Source organism: Talpa occidentalis, unplaced genomic scaffold (assembly GCF_014898055.3).
Source record: "Talpa occidentalis isolate TD23 unplaced genomic scaffold, MPIMG_talOcc4v2.1 talOcc4.3, whole genome shotgun sequence".
NCBI classification, from domain to species: Eukaryota; Metazoa; Chordata; class Mammalia; order Eulipotyphla; family Talpidae; genus Talpa; species Talpa occidentalis.
This window is the reverse complement of record NW_023603184.1, coordinates 69,769,422-69,790,086: the sequence shown is the minus strand read 5'-3', so window position 1 is coordinate 69,790,086 and position 20,665 is coordinate 69,769,422. Positions and strand designations below refer to the sequence as shown.

The 20,665-nt window shown below is 45.5% G+C and overlaps 2 protein-coding genes across 4 annotated transcripts in view; one reads left to right on the top strand and one right to left on the bottom strand.

Moving 5' to 3' along the window:
- Positions 1 to 7,379, top strand: part of LYPD1 (LY6/PLAUR domain containing 1) — a 38,503-nt gene extending 31,124 nt beyond the window's left edge. Inside the window, exons 3-4 of one of the 3 annotated variants that reach the window (XR_008553534.1) lie at positions 5,135 to 5,530; positions 5,924 to 7,379. Coding sequence is in view for 1 of the 3 variants with exons in the window: in XM_037523257.1 (XP_037379154.1) it covers positions 5,135 to 5,370 (236 nt within the window). In the remaining 2 variants the exon portion in view is untranslated. Of the gene's footprint in view, positions 1 to 5,134 lie in introns of all 3 variants that reach the window. The other 2 variants (XR_005127531.1, XM_037523257.1) reach the window with 2 other exon arrangements.
- GPR39 (G protein-coupled receptor 39) overlaps positions 4,904 to 20,665 on the bottom strand; it is a 189,696-nt gene continuing 173,934 nt past the window's right edge. Inside the window, exon 2 of the mRNA XM_037522086.2 lies at positions 4,904 to 6,262. Within this exon, the coding sequence (XP_037377983.2) occupies positions 5,784 to 6,262 (479 nt within the window). The 3' untranslated portion in view covers positions 4,904 to 5,783. The remainder of the gene's footprint in view (positions 6,263 to 20,665) is intronic.

Genomic DNA, 20,665 nt, shown 5'->3' with positions numbered 1-20,665 from the left:
TATAAGTGTGGATTACTTCTGGGCTCTTAATTCTATTTCACTGATCTTGTGCCCCCCCCCAAGCCACACTGTTTTGATTAATATTATTTTGTAGTATAATTTGAAGTCTGGGAGCATAACACCTCCTACTTTTCAGAATTGCTCTATTAAAGTATTTTGTGGTTCCATGCAAAATCCTCAGCTCTGGTAGCTGTCATCCTCTGTCAGCTGTTCATACAGAATTTCATAACTGCCAATAACTTCTTTGGGGGTGACTTGTTCAATAGGTAGTCTGAGATTTCACCATTAGGGACTGCAATATCAAAGTGTCATTAATTAGGTTATGTAAGTATTTGAGTGGTGGTGCTAGAGTGAAGAGATGGGGACCTGTTAACCCAAACAGCTTCTTGTCTCTGATGTCATAGCCATAGCACTTGCTGCAGTGTTTGTGGGCATTCATTACCAGTGCTACAACCTTCAGCCACAGGCCATTGGATCTCCTTGAACAGCTTGCTGGTCACCTTTGTCCTTGAGCAACTTCCAGGCAGAGCCACAGGTGGTGATTCATGGTCCACCTTTACCAGGTAGATGTTATAATCTTCCCTGTGTATTTTAAGTGGCAATGTTGGAGAGGTGAATAAGCGTGCTATCCAACTCATGGTTCTCAGGGTGTATTCTGCTATGCGAAAGTGTCCAAATAAAAGTTTATACATTAACAATGAAGCAGGCAGTAGGTGGACACCAGAACATAGACGTGCATGTTGAACTTCCTCCTCTGATTAACATGGTTTGTTAACACAGAAATCACATAGGCTTCTTCAATAGACACAAAAATGGTTTGCTGTCCTGGGACCATTTTTTGATTTTTGAGAGCTCATTCAGGAAAAGATGTCTCTCTCTCTCTCTCAATTTTTCTACAAGGTTTCAGGATCCAGGTGCTGGTGGGACTTTGACAGAATTCCTCTATGGCAGGTTGTAGTCCTCAGTTAACATAGAGGTATTTTCCATTTTCATAATTTTCTGCCAGAGGACTCATTTCTCTAGCTTTTTCCTTTGGGCTTTTTTTTTTTTTTCCTTATTCTCTGTGCTCCACCTACTCATCTCTCTTCCCCTAGCTATTTACTGTTTCCTTAGTTTTGCCTTTTCCACAATGTCATGTAGTTGCAGTCATGTATTATGTACCCTTGACATATTTGACATCTTTCACTTAGTAACATGTATTTAAGTTTCCTCCATGTCACTTATTTTATGGCTCAATAGCTCGTTTTTTAAAATCACAGACTATTCCATTGTGTAGCTGTGCTATATATAGTTTCTTTATTCATTTACTGGAGGACATCTTGATTGCTTCTAGCTTTTGGTAGTTATGAATAAAGCCTCTGTAAACTTTTGTGTGTAGGTTTTTATTTGGATATACATTTCAACTCATATGGATTGGAACTCAACCAAGGGGTGTAATTGCTGGATTATATGGGAAGAGTATGTTTAGTTTTTAAGAAATTCTAAGACTATCTTTCAAAGTAGCTGTACCATTTCACATTCCTACCAGCAATGAATTTGAGTTCCTGTTGCTTCACAGCCCACCAGCATCTGGGATGTTGACTGTTGTAGTAGGTGTGTGGTGGTATTTTATTGCTGTGACAGTTATTCACTAATATTGACTTTTCTTTCTTACTTACAAATTCTTTTAACTTTATCTAATTATACTCTCACCATGTCAAATAGAAATGGTAATGGTAGCGTGCATCTTTTGCACAATTTCAGATGGGAAGCCTTACTGTTTATTATTCAGTAGGAAATGTACTGAAGATAGTTGAACATAACTATCAGATTGAGAGTTGTTTACACTTCCTAATTTTTTCAGGTTTTTAAAGATTATAGTGGAGTTTGAACTTCCCAATTTCTCAGCGTTTTTTCCTTCTTTCTATTAATGTGATGCATTACATTGTTTATGCTGCTCTCGCCATTTTAAGATAAACCTCATCTGCTCATGACGTATTTTTTATATAAATCTATTGAGTTGTTTTGCAACTTTGTTCATGAGAAATAGGTAGGTCTGTAATATTTGCATCAGGTTTTGCTATCAAGGTTATCTGGATGGCAAAAAATAAATCTTATAAGTACCTTCTCTCTTTTCTCTGGAAGGGTTTAACTTTTGTGCTATTAAATATCTGATGGATTCCACCAGTGAATTCAGATGAGCAGGTGGTTTTTATTCTTTTGTGAGGTAATCTAGTATTTTGTAGTTGTTTGTGTTTGGGGAATGTGAGATCCTTCCCCTCTTCAGGTATGATTGCTACAGTGCACCCAGCACCAAAGCACCTTAGTCAACTATTGGTGACCCATTTCATTTTTCTTGCCATAATCCATACATATTTATGTGGGCAGAAGCAATGTCCAATTTTTCTTCACTTTCACTGACTCTTGCCTTCCTTGGATTGTTAAGTGATGTCAGTTTTGTTTTTTATCACTGCTTCCTTCTATGGGCTCAGCTCTGAGGCTCAGGGATGGCCTGCAACCTAGTTCCCACCTCCACCCCCAAATCCAAGCCCCCTTCTTTAAAAGATTTAATTATTTATGCATACAAGCTGGGGTACAGGTCAGAGGTGTAGGGGGTGAGAGGATTCACCAGAGACAGAGTGGGGAGCAGAACAGGCAGATTGACCAAAGTGCACGGCTGAGGGGGAGCAGCGGACGAGTCAGGAGAGGTCTGCTGTGCCATGTGAGTAGCTCCCTGGCCGGCCAGGGATCGAACTCATGCTGCAGAGGCTGTGGAAAGCTTCATGGGTTGCATCTTAACCCCTTGCATCACCAGGGAGGCCCCCCCACGCCCTTTTTTTAAGCTTGAATTTCCCTGTTCCTCTTAATAATTCCTACCTGCTGCTTCTGCCTCCACGGACAGCTCAGTACTAGGGCATTTTCTGTGTTCTTCCTGATTATCTCCAAAGCTCCATACTCCAATACCAGCTACTAACCCAACTCTTCCTTAGGTGTCTGCTGGGTCCACATTTCCTTTCATCTAGTTTGAAGTCACAGCCTCTACTCACAGCATCTCTAGTTTCCACGGGTAGGATTGCACTGTCAAGGGAAGCCTTTAGGATGCCCTGAGTTCGGGGCTCACACGTGGATTACCCTTGGGCCTGCATTAGGTATCCTGGTCTGGTGTAGCTGGCAAGTCAGCATGTCTCTGGTGTCAGCCCCTGGCTCATGGCACTCTCAGTGTTTCCCTTCAGTCTCTTTGTAGTACTGTTATGGAGCAACCCCGATGGGCTTACACCTACCCACAGATCTGCACCCTGGTCCACACACATTTCCCTGATGACAAAAAATTGCTTTTGACTCAATATGTGAGGGTCTTAGCAAATATACATGTGGGTTCTGTTGATACATTGCTTCATAAAGTCATGGTTCTCTGTTGTACCAACCTACATCATCACTGGTCTCTAGCTCTACAAAGTTAGTAATGTTGCTTTAGTAACATTGCTCAGTATTTATTTTTTTATACTAAGGAAACATGCAAATTGCAGAACTGCACATAGACAGGGTGCCATTAGCAGACATGTGCAACCACTCAGGAGTACTCAGGAGGACCGCAGGTGGATAGGGATGCCAAGGGGCATTTTCAAGCTTTGTCTGACTTTTTACAGTGAATAATCAGTAAAATACATTTGAATTATTAAAATTCACTTAAGTTCATACTGTAGAATGGGCAACTGACAGGTAGTGTTCTTAATATTCAAGAATAAAAGTAAAGCAATCTCCTAAAATGGGCAATGAAAAAAAAAAAAACCTGGGAACTCTTTTTTTCCCAGGAATTAAATAGTACCTCCTCCTCCCCCACATCCTCTGTTCATGGGCTTTATCTTACCAGAAAAGTTACCATCCGGAATCTTCTGGTAATGTTAGAAAATCAACCCTACAAATGTGCAGAAATAGGGGAAATTTTCATAAAATTGCTTGCTTTAATTTGAATCTAAAATATTCCTTCCTACTTGAAAGTTTTAGGCACTTTGCTTCTCTAGCACCCAGGGAGGCAGTTCTCAAGGGACACAAACCAAACCGTCCCAGCAGGAAGTCTAGGTGAGAAGCCCTGGCTCCTGGCGGATGTCAGTTCCTCAGGGCGGCAGACAAGCTGGAGCCATTTACTTTCAAGTCCAGCTTAGTATGACTTAGTCGTCCAAAGAAGAGCAACCTAAATCATAGAAACAAAATGACCACATGCACCCGAACAGCTGTTTTCAGATAACCACAACAGTCAACTGGCGATGTATCTGCTTTGCAATATGGTGATAGACTTGACTGCACGGAGCCAAGATAGTAGGCCCAAACCCCAGTATTGTGATGTTCGGCAACTTACTAAACCTCTGCTGCCCTCAGACTCATCTGTGAACTGGGGTGATCTCCCTTGCAGGGTTAGAGAGGTAGGAAAAGGCTACACTATTCACAGTGGTCATCTGAACAGTGCCCGGCGTGCAAGACACACTTCAGCCTTGCTATTACTGAATTGTGTCAACTTCCAACTTTAGAAATTTAAATAATTGATGACTAAGTTGCAGCTTGGACACGCCATGCAGTTTGAAGATGTGCCCTCACCCTCCAGCCTCACTGTGCTCACATGGTGAGTCACGTAGTATGATGCCAACTCGGCAGGTAACCATGTGTCTTAAGAGGGCTGTCCTGGGCTTACTCTCAGCTAGGCCACCCCATCAGTAGGAATCTGATTTAGTCCAAGAATTCCAGGATTTAATAAACAGCCCTCTCTCTGGTTGCTTATAAAATAACAGCTACCATCTGTAGGTGCAGCTTGTGATCCTGTCTGGTAGGAGCTAGTTTGTAACCTAAACTATGGATAATAAAAAACTGCCTGGCATACAGTATAAACTCCAAAAATAAACTGATTTTTAATAACTTTTTATTCACTGGTATTAGCTTGTGAAATAGCTTTGGGAGTAATTTTGATGCCAATAGAGAAATGCTTGCCTCCGTAGCCCCCGTGTGCATCAGGGTGCTGTCCCTCGGTGGAGCAACCTTGAACACCGTGCTGGCCCCATCAGTCTAGGCTGTGGAAGGTGCTGTCTGTTGGGGTTTGGGTTCGGAAGGCCTCTGCCCTTCGGCTGGCGCTGCTTAACTCAGCTCCCTCGGGTCTGTGTTACAGGGATCATGTACCGCAAATCGTGTGCGTCCTCTGCGGCCTGCCTCATCGCCTCGGCTGGGTACCAGTCCTTCTGCTCCCCAGGGAAACTGAACTCAGTGTGCATCAGCTGCTGTAACACCCCACTTTGCAATGGTCCCCGGCCCAAGAAACGGAGCAGTTCAGCCTCAGCCCCTCAGCCAGGGTTCTTCATCACCATCCTGCTCCTCAAATTAGCTCTCTGGTTGGCCCAGTGCTGAAGCTGATGTGAACGCCAGCACCTCCTGCGTTGTGCTTCTGGCCTCACTCCCTGAGATTCTCCTGGGTGTGCTTTGATACTGGGTAGGGAGGGGAGTGAGTCTGTGTTCTCCTTCATTTAGTTCCTTTGCAGATAACGGAAGAGCTCCGTGAAACATTTTTGTAAGTTCTGGATTTTCAGTACATACGTAAAGGCAAGTGGTGGAGGGAACGCTGGCCCCATGTCTGTAATCAGTCAAGGCCAGGCTGGGCTTGGATTCAGTCCTCAAAATCCATTTCAGTGGATGTCAGACTTTTCCACAAGCTAGTGTCATGCCTGTCCCTGAGGGGGGGTGCAGTCTCTTATTGCTGTGTGAGGGTGATGTTGCTTTCGGTGGGGAGAGCGGTTAGCAGTCAAGGCCACCCGACTTGACCGTCACACTTCAATCTCCTGCAAACCGTTCTCTAGTTTCACCTCCAAGTTGGGGGCTGGTGACTCGGGATTCAGTGGCTGGGGCTGAGACTCAGGCTCACCCTGAAAAGTGCTTAGAAAAATCTTGTTAGTTCTCCTTGCAGAGGAATTGCGCCCGGAAACCCTGAAGAGCAGCGGGCGGCGCATGGAGCGGACACTCTTCCCCAGGGAGGCATCGCGCAGCTGCTTCTGGTTGGCGTGTTGCAGCGTCAGGCGGCAGCGCAGCACCTGCATGAACACACTGCGGAACTGCCGCGAGGACACGTTGTACAGGAGCGGGTTGATAACTGAGCTGAGGTAGAAGAACGTGTCGGAGAAAGGGAGGAGCAGCATGTACGCCTGGAAGTAGGACTTCGTCCAGTCGCTCTTGGGTTTGGCTGCAGCCATGATCCTCCGGACCTGGTTAGGCAGCCAGCAGACGGCCAGTGTCACAACAATCAGCCCTGTACAGGCAAGGAGAGAGGGGGGATCAGCATGAGAACAGCAGCAAAAACCATAAAATATTTAGCCCCTCGGTTCTGTGCTTACTGGCCAGGAAATGGTACCACTTTTTCAATGTCCTCCTTGACAGCTTTTTTTTGCCACTAGCAAAGAATTTAGCGCTGTTTGAAGGCCAGGGGAGTTGACGGTGTTAAAGACCATTAAATGCTTCAGACAGTTTATTTATACCTGTTGCTGCCTGTTAATTTAAAAAAAGAAAATGTTTTCACTGTTGTGTATCCGGGAAGCATTTTATGAAGTGCATAAATCTGGTTTTTGTGGTTTTGTTTAAAGAAATACAGTAGAGCCATATGAGATAAAATAGTATTTGTATTTTAAAGAACTTCCCCATAAATAAGGCCCAGTGATACTTTGAATTCAAATGGAAGTGGTGTCACTTTGGTAGCAAAACAGCTTATTTTGTGACAATGATTTTTCATTCACTTTCAGGAGAAGCAGAATCAGGAATAACCTCTCACCAAGAATGTTTGGGGATGAGTTTACTAGGTGTGCACACCCAGAATTATAATGCGCATATCTGAAGCAGCACTTCCATGTCTTTTCAAGTGTTTTTAGAGATGACATATCATCCTCCCTCATGAGGAAAGACACTTATATTAATATAAAACTCCAAGTTCAGCCAGTAACATGCTCATTTCTTTTGCAGCCCTGAACTGCAGTGTCAGCAGCCCAGGAAAGACCAGGCTGTAAAGTGACACTACTCAGAGGCCCGAAGCAGATCAGAAGTTGACTGCAAGCACTTGTTTGCATACCCTTGTATCTGCTTTCCAACTTTCACAATCATTACTCTTTCTAGCAGGAAAAAAAAAAAAGATGCTGTATAGACCTCAGACGAGTGATACTACGCGTATCGTGAGGTTTCATTTACAGGGATAAGAGCTAGAAAAGAAAGATCAGAAACTCGCAGAGCATTTGCTCTCTTCTCTCCCAGAACCAAGACGGCAGAACGCAAGTTCCTGTGTGGAGAGCTGCTATCTGGAAGGCCTGTGTTGGATTTGTAGAAATGCTTCCTCCCTCACCTAAATTTGAATGATAGTGTCATTAGGAAAATTCATTCACACCTTCCAATTTTCTAGGAAACCACAGGGAAACGATTGTTGGCAATGATCCCTTCCTGCCTCTGATCGATTGTAAATATTTAATATGTGCTCCAGGAAAGACAGCCATGTTTACACATACAGGGTTGGTGCTTCTGCATGCACTCACCTGAGCATCCCTGGTCTGGTGGCAGAGGGACCCCTAGATATTATTCTGTGACAATAAAATAGCCCTGTTCTAACACTAAATCCTCCATAAAATCCAGATGTCAGCAAAGAGGGCCTTGGAAATAACAGGGAAGTAGAATTTCCAAGTGTTTTTCTCCTGTCAAACCCCAATCTCTTGAAATACAAACCAGTATGCTATACCGAGAACATTCAATAAATCTAAAAATAGGGAAAGCAGCACCTTGATCTGATGAAAAGGCAAAAGAAATCACCTGAAGAGTCTATTCTAAATCATCTAGTTATAGGAACAAAAATTAACACTACCGATTTAAAAAAAAATGCCTGGCTGGGCAATTGTGATGTTTTTTCATTGCTCTAAGATGCACGGTTGCTTCCAGCTACTTCTGCTCTTCCAAATATGTTCCTAAGTTATTTCTCATTCATTGTGCAGGCGGGAGGACGCTCACCCTACCTAAGGGAACTACTTTTCTTTACCAGGTTTTCAATTTTCTCTTCCCTGCCACTGAATTTCAGAGAACAAGTATAGCCATCTTCATCTGAGAACGTATTTCCTAGAATATGGAAATTGAACACAGGTTTTAGATATGTGCTATACGGCACCGTGGGAGGTTGTCCTTCTGGCAGCAAGGCACTAGAAAGGGAACAGGAACAACCTTGTACTTAGCACAGGTAGAACATTTGCACAGCTTTAAAACCAGTGCAAGAAAGGGAAGCAGGATTGTGGGAAAGGAGAAATTATAAAATCGCTCTGCTTCTGTGCTGTTCCCCTTCTGTTGATCTTTTATTTTCACAAAACTTATTTTTGTGTTACACTTTGCCTGGCATCCATTTTCCTTGATTAACCACCTCATCAAAAGCAGCAGCTTTGGTGAGGAAAAGCAAGATCCAACATCCCAGGTATGAGGCAAGGGACCTCCAGGATAGAATTATTGTTTTGAAATTGAAATGAGCGAAAGTAAATTAGTGAAAAGCACCTTTTCTGAAGAACTAGCAGAAAATGGGAATGACACCTGAGATTCTCCAAAGGTAAGGAAAAGGGAAATCATGGCTTTGAGTGTCGAAGTCGGTAGACAGGATAGTAAGTGCCAGCATGGGAAATGAGAGGCCGAGAGCTGAATTAGAAATGGTCCGGGATTAAAAGATTGGGTATCGGATCTTGAGCTAAAAACGACTGAATATTTACTGAGTGATCCCTCTGTCAGGTTCTGCACAGAGCACGCTGCTCATGTCCATGCATTTCTCACTCCTGACAACAACCTGCTGAGATAAAAACTATTTTCATTTTACAGATGAGGACGTTAAGGCTCAGAAGAGGTTAGTTGCCCAAAGGAGGACATAGGCTTGGTAAACACCAAAATCCATGGTATCTCTTTTTTCTCCAATAGATTTTCACTCTGGGAAAAGATAGAAAATGCAAGTAAGTAGGAGCCATCATCCTACCCTATGTGGATACAGAGTGATGCTGCCCACTAGAAATATAGGCAGCTTGAGTAGCCACAGCTCAAAAGTGGATGAAATCAGCTTCATTGTGGTCTTTAATCCAGTTTGCCCCAATACTATCACCTGTAGTTTATCCACAATTATTTGAGATGCTTTACATTCTTTCACACCAACTCTTCGAAGCCCAGTGTGGCTTTTACGCTAGTTGCACATTTCTATTAGGACCAGCCCTTCGTGGTAGCAGCTACCATACTGGACAGCACAGGAAAAAGTAATCCTTCCAGATTGCACCCCCTCCCTATTTCTCCCCTTCCCATCCCCCACAACAGCATCCTCCCTAGCCACATACACACACAGAGTCAAGTCAAACCAAGGAATCACCTACCTGCACTTAGCCTAAGGTCCTGACAGAGCAGCCAGGTTGAATCCTGTTTCTGAGTGTGAATTCTCCACTCTAGTGTCAAACAGGTTTTTCAGTCTTTTCATATAAAACCTTCCATATAAGGTTCTATATACATATTGCTGAAAGCCTTAAATTTTAAAAGCACAAAAATATAGTTTGCATTTTTCATTCTAAACCTTGGCTAGTGCTGAAATAACACAGACTATGCCAAATACCTGGCTGAGGTGTTGGAATATATTTCCCCCACCTCAACTGGAGGTGGGAAAATGGCTGGTGTCTTTCCTCCTGTGCTTTGAGAGTTTGGTTCCCGGAAAACCGGGGCATTGGAGCTACAGCCAAGGGCAAGTATAAGATGTAGCAGAGGATGCTGGCTGGGGTAGGGGGCAAACTAGACCCTGGTGAAATTGGTCAGAAATGACAGGTCATTGCTCCTCTTACATTAGGGAGAACAAGTTTGCGATGTTAGATGTCACATCATACCATGTCCAAAGGTTAACTTCTTACTCTGTTTATGACTGGTTCAGCTCAAGTGCCAGCTACTCTGTAGCTCAGTCAAAGCTTTAAAGTCTTAGTCACACCTTAAGTCAATTAAAACTTTGACTAAATTTACGTTGGTCCACAATCAATCTGGCCTGGCATATTACACGTGGAAACTATAATGCCTGGGTCTGTGTGGTGTAAGGTAAAGCCTGCGCTTAAATAACTTTCCTATGCACTTGAACTAAGATCAGTGAACTGAAACCAGTCATGGAAAACAGGTAAACAGTTTTAATGGAATTGTTGACAGATCGGTACTGTATTCCAGAAAGCCTGGCACTCTGGGTTAAGAAATACGCTCAGATCGTCTGTCCACATAAAGTGCTTGCGTTTTTCCTCCTTGATTGATCGCTACACTAAATTGACAAGAGCCAGTGAACGCTGACACAGGTTTTGCGGCAGAGTAATTTTTAAAAGTAGAAGTAGAGCAGGGTCCAACACTGTTCTGCACTGAAGCCTGACACCCACAGCACCCGAGTCAGCCTGTCGGCTTTTCCTCTTCATTCCTGTGATGTTGGGCTCACTTTCCCCCTCTAACCTTGACTGAGAAGGGGATCTATCTGTGTTCCCCAGACTTCATCTTAGAGTCGTCAGGACAGCAGAAGAGGGGATAGTGGAGACCAGCTACGAATGAACAAACAGAAGTGGAGCTGAGTGACTCGCCCTCGCCTGACCACTCCGTACACAGGAGTCGACCTGAGATTCACAAACTTGTTCTTCAGTTTTAGGCTCAGGTGCTGGCCCTTCACAACATGAACTGCTGGGAGAGGCTTGCCCATCTCAGACCCCAGCTGACGTGAGCTCCACACCTTCTCTCTATACTGTCTGGACTCAGCTTTCCAAACAGGTCCCTCAAGAAAAGGCACATGACAAAGCACTGGAGCACGTGTTCCCAGAGGACGGTGAAGTGCAGCCCAGGAGAGCTGAAGGACGTTTAGAAAAGCAAGTGACTACAGGTCTGGACCTCCTGACCAAACCTATAAGGACTCTACCTTACGTAAGCACCTGCTAGAAAAGAAAACTCACACCAAGCAGACAACATCTGAACATTTGCTTTCCTCAAGCAAAGGTACTATGTGTAATTTAAAGAAATCCCAGATTTACTTTTCCCCCTGGTGTTGGAGGCCTGTCTTACCAAGGCCTTATAAGCCTTAGGGGGCCGGCGGAAGGGATTTAGGAAGGGGAAATGTTGCGAAATGATCTGATCTGAGTAGGATGGCTACTCCCTCCTCTTCTAGCCCACTCTTTCAACTTCTCTCCAACCCTGACGGCCCTGAGCAGGAGTTAGAGATATTCAACTCCTTTTTTTCCTCCGGTGATGTTTTCTGCAAACAGTCCTTGATTGCCTGTCCTAGATGTGGATGATGTGAAGCTGAGGCGGCTGACGTAGCCACAGCCTGATGACTGGGAGCAACGGGAAGGGCTGACACTCCTGCAGGTGGGAACACTGAGAATTAAAGGAGAGGCAGAGTCTGCCCGACTGCACTGTTCAGGCGAAGGGGCGTAGGTGGAGGACTAGCAGGACAGCGCCCCTTGGGAAAGCTGCAAGGCTCCCTGTGGCCAGAATGAAGGGGTGGAACGGAGGACAGTTGGTGAGCACTTGATCAGGTTTTTTGTATGACGCATCCATTCCCACTGAGTAGAGTGAGGGACATCTGCTTGTCAACTGACATTTAAACGGCAATTGCCAGTAGAAAGCGAGCATATGGTCAGTTGAATGAAGAGCCAGGAAGAGACAAATACATCCACGCAAAGGTTTTAGCATTTTCTCAGTTTATATCTTTGTGTTTGCCAGTCAGCTGGGACATCGTTCTCACTCACTGACTTTGTCCAACCCGAGGAGCCCGGTCAGTGCTTAGAGATACAACCAAGGTTGGTGCTAAGACCATGGTTCTCAAAGGTGGGGTTCCTGGAGCTGTGGTGCACATTTCGGGCAACCCAGAACTACCGAGTCAGACTCTTAGGTTAAGTAGCCCACCAGCTGACATTGCTGCTGCCTCAAATTTGAGAAGCCCCAGTCCTTAGAGAAACACAAATTGAGGTAGAGCCCGCCTCACTGGACACTTGCGTGGCTCTCTTGCTGTGCTTGCCTCGAAAGCAGTGGGTTTGCTGCATGTCTCCCGCAGGACTAAGGGCCCCACCCTTCTCTTCCTCTCTTGGCAGCTGTGCTGTCAACCCCGTCTTTCCTGAGCACAGCCGCCCCCTTGGTCCCTTCTCTTCCCATATTTCTCCTGTCGGTAAAGCAATGGCATCTCTCTTCTTCCTGCCCTTTACCTTTTTCCAGGATTGCCATAAACCAAGCCATAAGTGGTCCTTGCTTAACCTTGCCAGACACCCACCTCCTTGGATGACCGAGAGGCGACGCGGTCAGCAGGCAGACTCGGTAATAGCCAGGAGGTGCTGCCCGAGCAGATGGTCCCCGCTCATTGCTAAGTTTGCCAAAGGAAAGCAAAGGTTTTGGGAGCGAGAGAGATGAGCTGTAAGGGATATGGTTGCTACCCAAAACCTGGCAGCCCCCCGTGAGAGCAAGCTCTCTGTCCTTTGGTGCCTGTCCACCAGGGCGGTGGTCACGCTTCCGGTCAGCTCAGTGACCTCTGTTTAAGCAGGTCTGCCTTTTGCCCTTTTTCCTATTGAGAAATACTCCAGAAAATAAAAGAGCTGTTGGGCTTTGGCTTTCAGAAAAGGGCGAGGCCACTGCTTTAAGATGATAGAAAGGCCACAGATGGCTGCTTCTGTCCATGAAGACAGATAGCGTGATGTCTCATCCTTGCCGCGCGGCTATGTGATGGAGCCCAGGAAAGACGCCCTCCACTGTGGCCCCATCCACCATGTTGAGGCCAGAGACCTCTGCTATGTGGCACAGAATCCAGATTCCAAATGGCCTGCAATTTGCTAAGGATTACATCCATCTCATTCTGCTCTGCAAGCTTCAGTGCAAGAAGAAAAACCATAAATTGCTACTGTAACACACTCATTTCTGAACCAAGCCTGCCTGTCTGGGAGCTGTAGGAGAGTCCCTTGCACTCCAAGTAAAAGCATCTAGGGTCATCGTTGTGGTTCAGTGCCTCTGTTCCTTTATGAATGCATGGTAAATGATCAACTGCAGTCGTTAAATAAATATTTTTCTATGTGGATCTCAACTGTACATTTGTGTGACTTTCTATGCAAACAGCCCATTCTGCATCCACTGATAAGTCAGTCCCAAAATGTGGTGTAGCTATAAAAGCACATCTCTGATTTTCAGCAACACAGGTGAAATCAAATGCTCCTACCTAGTAAGAAGCAGCACAGAAGTGGGTGATGGTAATGAGGGCCTTGATGCCCTCCCTGCCAGGAAAGCTGCCAGCTGTTTGAAGGTTGGGCCATCACTTCCAGGGGACCAGCTTATTCCTGCCCCACTGGTGATGAATGGTGAAAGGTCGAAGTTTCTAACAGAATTTACCATTTGCAGGGAGCTAGAGAATTAAATGCCAGAGTGCTAGCACTGACAAAACCTCATAGATGAGCTAACAGAATTTCTAGAGAAGTAGAAGTGGGACAAGGTGCCCAGTTCACAAAGGGACTGCAGGAGGCCAAGCCTAGAACCTCCAAGTTCAGTGGTGAGAGCAGAGGCCATGTGCTCCCCACTGATGAAGCTGTGCCTGGCCACCCCCACACAGCAGAAGCAACCGGGGCATTTCCGGAGCAGTGACAAGTGATCACTGTGCCTGCTGATCTTGCTTGCTGCCTTTCTCTTTTGCAAGGTCTCTGCTTATGCCCCCTCGCTGCAGCAGGACAACCTGAGACCCTGGCAGGACCAGCTCTGAGGGACTGTGTGAGGAAGCCTAGTCTGGCAGGGATGAGCGCAGAGCTGACCTTCCTCTCTAGGGAGCTGCTTCCATAGCTGTAGTGGCCCAAATAATCATTCTTCCAAAGGCTGTCTGCTGGCACGTACTGTCCACTTTTGTTGCCTAAAAGTTAGAGTCAGAGGCCAGCTACCACTTCCTGCTTCTACTAAACAAGAATCAAGGGCTAGAAAAGGATTTCTGCCCACCCTTGTCTAGATAAGGGCTGGATTAGCTGTTCAGGTTGCCATAACCAGGTACCACAGAAGGGGTGACTTCAACAGTGGAAATTGATTTTTCACATTAGGGCTGTGATGGAAGTCCAAGATCAGTGCACTCACTGAATCGCTTCCTAGGGAGACCCTTTAGCTGTGCCCTCACATGGTGGTCGGGGGAGGGATGGAAAGGGCCTCACCCTTACAATCTCGTTTAACCTTCATGGCCTATCTCAAATACAGTCACATCCAGGGCTAGGGCCTCAACTTATGAAGGAGGCATAATTCAAAATGTAGCATGGGCTGCCATGCCTGTCCCATCCCTATGACCTTTTAGCCCTCCAGCCCTCTGCACATACTGATCCCCCGCCTGGTCACATCTCCCTCACCTTCTTTTCTTCATCTCATCCCAACCACCCATGCTCTGTGCAGTCCTTACAAGCTTCTACTCAGTGTCGTTGCCTCCAGGAAGCCACTTTTGTTTCCTCAAGTCCAAGCCTAGCTCCCTACTCTGAGCACACCTTTTACTCCTGCCCTGCCAGCAAGACAGCAGTGTAATCTAGACTGCAGGTTCTCTGGAGACAGGACCCACTCTTCATTATCGCATCCTCTGCACTTAACATAAAACCTCAACATAGTAGTTGCTCAATAAACACCTGTAGAAGGGAGGGTGTTAGAGGTTCCAGGTGAGGGACGGCATTTAACAAACATTCGTCTAATTTATACAGAACCAATTTGAAGCCAGCTTCTCTGTCCACAGACAGCAGTACCAACTCTTGACTTAGGGCCTAGTGTCTAGATCATTTCCATCTCCTTTCCTGAGGAGAACAGGGAAGAGTGGGAAATGAGAGAGGGGATCATCTTCCCTTTAAAGCAAGACCAGACCCCAGGCCCAAGAAGGAGGTCTATATGGGGCTGAAGGGTTCTGAAAGTACCTTCAAATGCCATCAGTTCTAGTCTCTTACCCACTGGGCTCTAAGCCAAAGGATCCTATATACTAGAAACTCTAGTATAGAGAATCCAGGGCTAAGAAACTCATTTTCCTATTTTTCTCCAAGATGGTCCCATGGGGTACAAATAGAATACAAGTTAAGGTCATTGGATCAAACAGGATATATAATAAAAAGTTACATTTACCAAGAAGACACATTGGAGGATATTTGCTTGTCCACAAGGAATTGACCTCGAGAGCCCTTTACATCACTGTCCCTCATGAAGATGTTACAAGTCGTTATCAGAAGCTGCAGGTCAAGACGGGAAGCATAAGGATTGGGGTCTGCAGCCAAAACTTACAGAGAAGAGAAAGCAGCTGGAAGAGCATGGGTAGAGGTGGTGAGAGATGATTTCTCCACCGCATGCTAGGTGATCTCATGGGAATGAAATCTGACTATTTCAACCCTCAATTTCCATGTGGGCACATAAGAGTGCAGAGCATGACGATGGTCAGATGATTCCCCTCCTGTGCTATACTCATCACCAACTTTCCAATAATATATTTCTCTACCACCTTCAGCTTCACCTCCACTTAACTAGTCATCTGCCTCCCCCAAGAGATGCTCAGCTCTACTGCCTAAAGCTCAGGGTCCTCATCTGAAAGGTAGAGCTAACGGCAGCTACCATGATGGTTACATGAGATCATGATTGTAAAGTGCTAAATTCAGTGCCTGCAGCCAGGCGAGGGCTCAGTGATAGTTATGACCATCATCGCCTCCAAGATCATGTAACTCCGCTGCTTTCTCTACCATCACCATCTCCATCCCTCCACCGAAACCACCATCACAACATCCATGATCAGGTCTATCTCTATTATCTTCACCTCCAACAGTATCATCTCTGCCACTACCACCACCATCCTTCCTGACGCTGAGATAGCTCCCAGAGGTCAGAGATCTAAGGATAGGCTGACTAGAACTACAAATGTCAGATACCATCCAATCCTAGACTCTCAGAGAAGGCTCAGACAGCAACATGAATTTACCAGGGATATCCCATTAATCAGTAACAGAGAGAGGACCAGGACTTAGGTCTCCTGATTTCCAACTCAAAGTTCTTTCCCTACCAGGAACGGCACTCCACCACCCTCCCCTAAGACCCTGATTCATTTGTCCCTCTGCTAACACACACATATGGGTATTTGGGGTATGAGTAGTCAGGGGGGCAGAGTGGAGGCAGTAATCAAGAATTAGATGGACAGAAGATAAGCTTGTGAGAGGAGGAAAAATTCCCACTCCCAGAAGACAGGATCCCTAAGCCCCTCCCCAAAGCCCTATCCCCATATAGTAACCCTACAGGAGGAATGACAGTGCCAGAAAGTTCTGCCACTGCCTGAGCATCTTGTTAGTTGGACCAAGACGCACTCCAAAAGACTCCAATCCTCCTTTCTCCATCCTCCATGCCACCCTTCCACTTACCTGCACCCACACGCAGTGCCCTGGCCCCATGTAACCACAGACTGGAGGAAGGCAGGCTGGAATTTAGACTCATGCAGACCTGAGTTTGAATCTCAGTCCTGTTATTTGCAGCTATGTGGCCACAGATTTACATATCTGCGGGGTGGATAAAGTAATAGTATCCATCTCATGGAGTTAATGCTAAAAAGAAAATAAAATAGAAAAAGCTAAAGGAGGTGCCACTGTCGCCTCGCAGGGTGGCACAGGATGGAGGAAAGACAACTTAAAGTCCAAGCAGAGAGAGAGAGAGAGACCTAGAGGGGGGGTTTGCACCTCTGGAGATCCAGCACCTATTTCCCACCTAAATACAAAATGTTTATTGGAAATCAGATTCAGGAAGGTGGGTGTGTACATGGAGGAATGTGCCTGGTGGGGATGGGTATTGGGGACGCATAAATGTCTGCCACAAGCTAAGGGGGAGTATATAGGGGCTGTTGCCTGGGGGGCTCCATTGTTGCTGCTGATCAAAGCATCTTATCTCTAGTTCCCATTTACACTTACCTTTCCACAAAGGTGGTCCAGCTGGTTGTGCTAATCTGGCCATAATGTCTGCCCGCTGCTTTCAGCAGATTCTGATTTTTCCAGTATATTCCTCATACCAAGACTTTTGTCCTGGTGAAAGGCCCCCTAACTGACTCTACATTTTAGCTTGACCAGCAGGAACTTTGGGCACCAAGACAACACCCTGAGAACAGGTGGGCTGGGGAGTCCACAACCACCAATGAAAGGCAGCTCGTACAGTTTGTTACATTGTTCAGTCATCTGCCCCACAGAGGAGGTAATCCCACCTAAATACAATATAGCACTCACATTTCAAATACTCTCTTTGCAACTCATTTACATGCATTTATTTAGATTTAACAAGTTGGCCACTACTTAATTTCATTGCTAGTATTCAGATAAGAAAACTGAGGTATGATCAGTTGAGTGACTTGCCCCAAATTCACACAGCTCACACGGGCTGGGCCAGAAGTTTAGCTCAGGCAGTCTGGCTCAGGGCCATGCCCTCTGCCCACTGCCCCAGCCACCTGCCCTTAGCTGGGGAGCCTCTCAGGAGGATCAAAGCTCAAATGGTCTCTGAATCTCAGGTTCAAATTAAGGTATTTCAAGTCAAATGGCTCAAGTTCAGAAATAAATTTCTTACGATGTCATCATGAAGAAAGCAATCTTGACTACCAAGAAATAAAGACTCTTAAACACTTCTCTCCCTGGGCACAAGGAAAGGTATTATCTTGAAAGGATCTTTTTACATTGAAGAGGAACACAAACTTTCCTGTTACCACAAGTGAAGTTTGATGGCATTGAAAGAAACAAAGTAACTTCTTTTTTTTTTGGGGGGGGGTGTTTTTTTTTAAATTGTTTTTATTGAGGCAACATTGGTTTCCAACACTGTTTTAGGAGTACAGATTTGCACTTCTTCAAAGGTATGTTGCCACATGCTGCTAATACCCTCCACATAGTCCACCAGATCTCCTCTATCCTTTGCTCCCCTCTCTAACAACCTCAGTGCTGTTGCCAGAATTCAAGACTTGCTTTGTTTTGTTTCATCTGTTCATTTGCTTTCTTTCTTTATATTTCATGCATGAGTGAAATCATCTGAACCAAAGTAACTTTGAATAGGAGTCTGACAGGGTAGCCTCCTGCAGAATGTTGGGTTTTGATTGGGTTTATTTTGTGAGACGCAAGAACCTCCATTTCTTGCACAGGAAGAGACCGGGGAAAGAATACTTGCCTATGAAAATTCATTCAAATTCAGAGTTGGAGACTTTTCTCACTCATAATAGACTGCTGCTCCCCCCCTCACTGGCCCCCATAAACACAATCTAGAATTGGGTTTCAAAATAATTGAGTTCAGCTCCCTGTTCTCTGCTCACAACATGTAAGTCAGCAATGAAATCTATACCCAAATGCCAGGACAGGAGGCAAAAAATAAAATCAGCTGATGGGAATGATACCTAATGAGATTCACGCAGCAGCTGGCTCACGCTTTTATTTAGAGCCAAGGGTCTCGAGTGAAATCAGTAAAGCTCTCAGGAAAGTGGGGGAGATGGCGTCAGGCTGCTAAGACAGGGTTTTGTATGAGAATGCCCAGATGAGGGTGCCTTCCTATTAATGGTTTGTAAATGAAATTGCTGTTGCATGACATGACAAGAATAAATCCCTCCTGGTAGGTTTCTCTTTTAATAGGGCAAAAAGATCTTTGAGGAAATAGTCTTGTAGATTTGGGAACATTAAGTATAATCTCTCTGATCCAAGAGCAGCAGTAACTGTCAAAGATGTACGTTACACGCAGTTAACGCATACCATTCTACGAGTGGCATCCCTCCTGCTCGCTCACCAAATGGCAGAGCACGTCCAGACACCATCTTCAGCATTCCCCCGCATGCCCTCTCCCCAGGCACTTCCTCCATGCCTGACTTGAAATACCATCTCGAGGGATCTACATTTCCCTTGTCAATGTTGCCAGCTTCGGTAGCCCAACCCATATACCTATAGCCCAACCCCTACAGCCCACTGCCTACTCACCGGAACTTGGGGAGCTAATCAGAGCCTATGATGGGACATGTCCAAAGTGAATGAATGACCAGCCACCCACTGAAACCTGTTCTCCTTTCATTGCTCCCAATGTTGATGAACTCTACTGCCACTAGCTGAGTTTTTCTAGCTGGGAACCTGCATGTCATGCTGTTCTATTTCCTTCCCTGCATTCCCATATCCAATCAATCTCTAGGCCTGTCAGTGAAACCTCCAAACTCTACCCCATTCTCAGCACCCCCTACCCCCACCCTAATGCGGACTGACACCAACTCATATCTGGACTAACAGAAGCTCCTTAACTGATTTTGCTCAAAATCACTCTTGTCGAAGCCATTCTTCACACAAGCCAGGACCATTCCATTAAAAAGTCCATATCACCCCGTTTAAAATGCCTTATTATCGACATTAGAGTGATGCCCTTAGCAAGCCCTGCAGTATCTGACCCAGCTTATGCCTTTAGGCTCTCCTGCACTACCTCCCTATTTTCTGTTTCCTTAGCCAAAAATCTAAACTTTCTCTCTTCCTGGAAACAGCCAACTCCTTCCTGCCTCAGGGCTCTTACCCAGCCAGGCCCCTTGCTCCTTCACATTTTTCCCCCTCTATTGGAAAGGCCACTTCCTGTGACCTCCTGTTTGAGCCCTGTTATAGGCCCCTATCATCTGAACATCTGGGCCACACTGTACCTGTGGGTATATATGACCTGGAATTTGTATCTTTCACGGCAGTGAAAAGGCATGGGGTTAAGGCCTGAGTCTGATCAGAGGCTGGGTCCCACCTATTCTATATCTGCAGTATCCACCCCAGTGTCAGATACATGGTAAATGCACAAAACATCTGGAAAGACCTACCAATTTGATCATCCTATCCATGTCATGAGGTAGATGGAGTGGGGGCCAGTAGCCCCCCTATGCTGACCATTGAGAAGGTTGACATGCTACAGATTTGGTTCGTATTACAAAGAACATATGTGGAAGACAGAAAGCCTAAAATCTTAGCTCATCCAGTCAAGGATGTTCACAAATTTAAGTACTGATCACATCTCCATGTTTGAAACCCCCTCTTCCAGAGCGCCACCCCACACTTCCCAAAATTTAGCTGAGAAAAGCAAGCCTTCCTTTCCCAGGAAGGACTGAAGATTTCATCTAACCATTGTCTTGAAGGCCTAAGCAACTACGAGCAGCACAGTGAAATGGCAGGCATTTGTGTTTTTAGACCAGGACCCACCTTAGTGATGGCAGATGAATTTCATTGCCTATAAAATGAGAGGTTGCCTTAGACTTCTGAGGCTTTCCTGCTATAAAACAGTTACTTCTCATACTCATGATCCTCACCTCAAAACTATAGGTGATCGGAATCACATTTCACAGGGATATTGTATCAAGTGAATATTAGGCTTACACTTTCTAGTATTTCCAGAAAGACAAATTCAAGGTTTTATAATCACCCCCTTATATAGTTCCTCAGTGATGCCTAACTGTCTTCACTCTTGCTACTCCGCATGTGATCTATGGTATCCAGTGAGAGCTTGTTCACAATGCAGAAGCTATACTCCTCCCCATCCTGCTGATCAGAATCAACATGTAAACAATACACCCAGCTGACACATGACCTACACTACAGCATCTCAGCTTCAACACTCCAGCTTCTTAGCATCATACCCAGGCTTCACCTCCCATGTGCCACGTGGCCTCTGAGACTTGTCACCACCCTCC